Source organism: Polypterus senegalus, chromosome 4, assembly GCF_016835505.1.
Source record: "Polypterus senegalus isolate Bchr_013 chromosome 4, ASM1683550v1, whole genome shotgun sequence".
NCBI lineage: Eukaryota > Metazoa > Chordata > Cladistia > Polypteriformes > Polypteridae > Polypterus > Polypterus senegalus.
This window is the reverse complement of record NC_053157.1, coordinates 235,989,284-235,995,283: the sequence shown is the minus strand read 5'-3', so window position 1 is coordinate 235,995,283 and position 6,000 is coordinate 235,989,284. Positions and strand designations below refer to the sequence as shown.

At 41.5% G+C, this 6,000-nt stretch overlaps 1 protein-coding gene across 2 annotated transcripts in view; it reads right to left on the bottom strand.

Annotated features, from left to right (window-relative positions):
• Window positions 1-543: 543 nt before the first annotated feature.
• The window catches only part of LOC120528202 (gastrula zinc finger protein XlCGF57.1-like), a 43,093-nt gene continuing 37,636 nt past the window's right edge, over window positions 544-6,000 (bottom strand). For both annotated transcript variants that reach the window (XM_039752288.1, XM_039752287.1), the window contains exon 3: window positions 544-2,120. In XM_039752288.1, the coding sequence (XP_039608222.1) occupies window positions 853-2,120 (1,268 nt within the window). In that variant the 3' untranslated portion in view covers window positions 544-852. The remainder of the gene's footprint in view (window positions 2,121-6,000) is intronic.

The following is a 6,000-nucleotide window of genomic DNA, read 5'->3' as shown; positions in this document are numbered from 1 at the left end:
CACCTTCTTCATTAGTGACCAGTTTCTGCTGCTAATTACCTTCTTTTGCTTTGGTTTTAATTAACTTGACTCAGGCCCCTTAGCTGTCTCTTTTTTAAGTTGGCAGCCAAACAATAATTAGACACAAAACGAGCCACCACACAACCAGTTCACCCGTCACACAATATCTGAAAATAAAGAATAGTGAAGGTCTCAGTAAGGCTGTTCTCTCAGGTCACCAAAAACAAACAGAAAATCAACAGTTTTGGAAATGTCTGCTGTGGCAGAATGAGAGCAGCAACAGACCACAAAATTAAATAACACGCTTAATTAATTAACAGCAAGAATCAGCTTCTCATTAATAGATTGGTTGGAGTTTGAAATCCCAGTTTAGCTGCTCATCTGTTGGCTCGTTTCACGTCTTATTTCTGTTTGGCGGCCATTCATGAAGAAACAAATCAATTCAGAGGAGTAAATCCTTAGAAACAGGGCTATTAAAATGAAGGGAGAAGGAGTTAATTAGCAGTGAAAACTGGTCAATGATTAGGAAAAGGGTTAGAATGAAAACCTGCAGTCACTGCGGCCCTCCAGGCCTGGAGTTTGACACCCATTGCATAGGCGAATGAACCAGTGCAAAGCATTCATGGAACCTGACAATATCCATCCAAAAAAAACAAAACACATAGAGCTGTTCTGAACCCGGTGTTTGTCCAGTATGAATTCTCGCGTGCTATTGAAGTGTACCTTTTTGTAAGAAACTTTTCATTCAGGACACCAATGAGGATTTTATCAGAGTGAACTCCTCCAAATGAGTGTTTAATGCACTAACAGTCATGCTTTAGTCAGGACGTTTCTTCTTCACCACCATAACTGCTACTCCTGTAAGTTTGCAGCACGACCTTGCTGCAGTACCTGAACTGTCCCTTCTGCTGCCTCTTCTTGCAGTTTGCACAGAGTGATGGTAATAGGCAGGGAGACGAGAAATCCCGGAAGTTTCTCTTGATAAGACTTGTCATTCTCCGTGCCCCGGCACAGTATCCGTTGCTGTTTTCTCACTGCCGGCTTAGCCTTGATTCTCTTCTCTTTAGCGTGATTGCTTAAGTGGTACTTAAGGCCTCTTCTTTGTGAAAATCGCTTACCACATTCAGGACAGAAATATGGCTTCTCTCCAGTATGAATTTGTGTGTGCTGCCGAAGAGAGTTCGGTTTAGAGAATCGTTTGCCACATTCGGCACAGCAGTGTGGCTTCTCCCCAGTATGAATTTGCATGTGACTCCGAAGAGAGCTATTATCAGTGAATCCTTTACCACATTGTGAACACACGTACGGCTTTTCTCCAGTGTGAATCCGCGTGTGCTTCTGAAGAGAGCTGCCATCAAGGAATCGTTTGCCACATTCTAAACAACAGTGAGGTTTCTCTCCAGTGTGAATTCTGATGTGATTGCGTAGGCCGCTTTTCAGTATGAACCGTTTGCCACATTCACTGCAACCATAAGGCTTCTCTCCGCTGTGAATTCTTACGTGGTTACGAAAACCACTTAATATTGAGAACCCCTTACCACATTCAGTGCAGCAATAAGGTTTGAGTCCACTGTGAATTTTTGAATGACTCTGAAGATTGCTTTTATAAGAAAATCTTTTACCACACTCGGCACAGCTGTATGGCTTCTCTCCAGTATGAACGCGTGCATGCTGCTGAAGAGCACTGTTACTAGAGAATCGTTTTCCACACTCTGCACAACAGGGTTTTTTCCCTCCAGCGTGATTTCTTTTATGTCTGTTTAGACTGCTTCGCTGCAGAAAGAGTTTACCACATTCAGGACAGACATACGATTTCTTAGTTGAATGAACGGACACATCTTTACAGTCTGATACGTTTTTAAACGTTTTGCCACACTCCTCGCTGGTGTGTAACGCTTCTTGGTCTGTACTATATACTTGTTGTCGCTCAGTGCTGATGGCTTCCATCTGTGTGTGTTTGGCAGCAGGAAGGGAACCACACTGGAAAGGTGCAGGGGTCAAATTTTCTGATCCTCTTGTTGCCATCTTCATCTTCTCCTCGTCCTGTTTGTGTTGAAGTCTGCACTCAAGAGAGGTCTCAGCAAATGAAGATGTAGAGATGCTGGAATTCTTCTGAAAGGCTGAAATAAAACAATTAGTTTTGTTATTATTCACTTATACATTTTTTGTTAATAAAAGCAATGTATCAGTCATACATTTTGGTGTTGCTTCCTTACATTACAGTTCCATTCCAGGGCTCGGTTCTTGGACCCAGAGTTTTCTCTTTATATATTCTTCCACTATCACAGATTCTTAACTCTTTCAAGGAGATCTTGTACCATCTCTATGCAGATGATATACAGTTAGGTCCATTAATATTTGGACAGGGATTACTTTTTTCTCTTTTCGGTTCTCTACATTACCACAATGAATTTGAAATGAAACAACTCAGATTCAGTTGAAGTGCAGACTTTCAGCTTTAATTCAGTGGGTTGAACAAAACGATTGTATAAAAATGTGAGGCAACTAAATATTTTTTGAACACAATCCCTTCATTCCAGGGGCTCAGAAGTAATTGGCCAATTGACCCAAAGGCTATTTCATGAGCAGGTGTGTTCAAGTCTGTAGTTATGTCTTATCAATTAACAGATAAAAGGCCTGGAGTTGATCTGAGGTGTGCTGCTTGCATGTGTGAACAGACAACATGCGGTCAAAGGAGCTCTCCATGCACCTGAAAGAAGCCATCCTTAAGCTGCGAAAACAGAAAAAACCCATCCGAGAAATTACTACAATATTACGAGTGGAAAAGTCTACAGTTTGGTACATCCTGAGAAAGAAAGCAAGCACTGGTGAAGTCAGCAACGCAACAAGACCTGGACGTCCACGGAAGACAACAGTGGTGGATGATCACAGAATCATTTCCATGGTGAAGAGAAACACCTTCACAACAGCCAGCCAAGTGAACAACACTCTCCAGGGCTTGGTCGGCGTATCGATGATATCCAAGTCTACCAGAAAGAGAAGACTGCATGACAGTAAATACAGAGGGTGACCTGCAAGGTGAAAGACACTCATAAGCCTCAAGAATAGAAAGGCTAGATTGGACTTTGCTAAAGAACATCTAAAAAAGTCAACACAGTTCTGGAAAAACATTCTTTGGAAGATGAGACCAAGACAAACCAAGAAAAAAGGATGGAGAAGGTGTGGAACAGCTCATTATCCAAAGCATAGCACATCATCTGTAAAACACGGTGGAGTCAAACAGTGTGATGGCTGCCAGTGGCACTGGGACACTCGTGTTTATTGATGACGTGACACAGGACAGAAGCAGCCGAATGAATTCTGAGGTGTTCAGAGACAGACTGTCTGCTCAAATCCAGCTAAATGACTGGGTGGCGTTTCATGATACAGATGGACAATGACCCAAAACAGACAGCCAAAGCAACCCAGGAGGTTATTAAAGCAAAGAAGTGGAAAATTCTTGAATGGCCAAGTCAGTCACCTGATCTTCACCCAACTGAGCGTGCATTTCACTTGTTGAAGACTAAACTTCAGACAGAAAGGCCCACAAACAAACAGCAACTGAACGTAAAGGCCTGGCAGAGCATTAAAAAGGAGGAAACCCAGCATCTGGTGATGTCCACGAGATCAAGACTTCAGGCTGGCATTGCCAGCAAAGGGTTTTCAGCCAAGTATTAGAAATGAACATTTGATTTCCAGTTATTTAATTTGTCCAATTACTTTTGAGCCCCTGAAATGTTCAAAAAATGCTTTAGTTGCCTCACATTTTTATTTAATCGTTTTGTTCAACCCACTGAATTAAAGCTTAAAAGTCTGCACTTCAACTGAGTTCATCGGAGTTGTTTCATTTCAAATTCATTGTGGTAATGTAGAGAATTAAAATGAGAAAAAAGTGGTCTCTGTCCAAATATTTATGGAATAACTGTACAGCTTTATTTTTCATTTAAGCCTAACCAAATTAATACTTTGGTCACTTTGGTTGATTGTCTGTCTCAGGTTGACGACTGGCTCAGTAGTAATTACCGGCAGTTGAATTCAGGAAAGACTGAGGTGCTAATTGTTGCTCCTCCTGTTCTTCATTCTGAGATCAGTTTAAAATGATCTTCTGCCTTTCCCGTTATCAAGTCGAGTTTATGTAACCTTTTCAGTTATTTTTCGACCAGTCCCTGACTCTTGATGAATATGTAAGGTCAGTCAGCCGCTCGTGTTTCTTTCATTTAAGAAATCTCTCAAAACTACACTGTGTGCACAATTATTAGGCAAGTGAGTATTTTGACCATATCATCATTTTTAATGCGTATATTCCAACTCCAAGCTGTATTAACTTGAATGCTTAGTGGATTTAAGCACGTCAGGTGATGTGTATTTGTGTAATGAGGGAGGGTGTGGCCTAAGGAGATCAACACCCTATATCAAGGTGTGCAGAATTATTAGGCAGCTAGTTTTCCTCGGGCAACATGGTCAAAAATTGTAAAAAGTCTTTCAGAGGGATGCAGCACTTTTGGAATTGCTAAGATATTGGTGTGTGATCACAGAACCATCAAACATTTTGTTGCAAATAGTCAACAGGGTCGCAAGAAACGTGTTGAGAACAAAAGACGCAAATTAGCTGCCAAAGATTTGAGAAGAATCAAACGTGAAGCTACCAGGAACCCATTATCCTCCAGTACGTTCATATTCCAGAGCTGTAACCTACCTGGAGTGCCCAGAAGTACAAGGTGTTCAGTGCTCAAAGACATGGCCAAGGTAAGGAGGGCTGAAACCCAACCACCACTGAACAAGAAACACAAGTTGAAACGTCAAAACTGGGCCAAGAAATATCTGAAGACAGATTTTTTTCAAAGGTTTTATGGACCGATGAGATGCGAGTGACTCTTGATGGACCAGATGGATGGACCTGTGGATCAGTAATGGGCACAGAGCTCCACTCCAACGTGGAGGTGGGGTACTGGTATGAGCTGGTATTTTTAAAGATGAGCTAGTTGGACCTTTTTGCACTGAAGATGAACTCAAAATCAACTCCCAAACCTACTGCCAGTTTTTCGAAGACACTTTCTTCAAACAGTGATACAGGAAGAAGACCATGATTTTTATGCAGGCCAATGCTCCATCACTTGCATCGAAGTTCTCCACTGCGTGGCCAGCCAGTAAAGGCCTTAAAGATGAAGGAATAATGACATGGCCCCCCTTCCTCATCTGACCTAAACCCTATCGAGAACTTGTGGGCACTTCTTAAACGCTAGATTTACGGGGGAGAAAAACAATCCACCTCTCTGAAGAGTGTCTGGGAGGCTGTAGTCACTGCTCCACAAAAAGCTGATCGTCAACAGATCAAGAAACTGACAGACTCCATGAATGGAAAGAAAGGCTTATGACTGTTATTGGAAAGAAGGGTGGCTATATTGGTCATTGATTGATTGATTGATTTTTTGAAATGTCAGAGATGTTTATTTGTAAATTTTGAGGTGTTTGTTTATTATTCTCACTATAACAGATGAAAATAAACAAGTGAGATGGGAAAATTTTCATTTTTCCTTTAGTTGCATAATAAATCTGCACACTAATAGTTGCCTAATAATTGTGCGCACATATGTATTCCCCTGATGATGTTCACACTCACATTTCCGTTGTGAAACATTCAGGTTTCAGGTTTATTGACATTTTGGATTGACTGATAGCACTGTGTTTGTTCCATATTAAAATGAATCCTCAAAAATACAACTTGCCTAATAATTGTGCACTCCCTGTAAGAAATGCTGTTTCAAAATCAGAATTGGAGATGCTTGTTCATTCTGTTATTTCCTCACGGCTTGATTACTGTAATGCTCTCTTTACAGGTTTGAGCAAATCCTCTCCGTCGCGTCTTCAGTTAGTCCAACATGCAGCTGCCAGGCTCCTATCTCGCACTATCGCTCCCATTCTGCACACACTGCACTGGCTCCCAGTGTTTTATGGAATTCATTTTCAAGTTTTGGTACCTCCTTTCAGAGCTACAGAGTG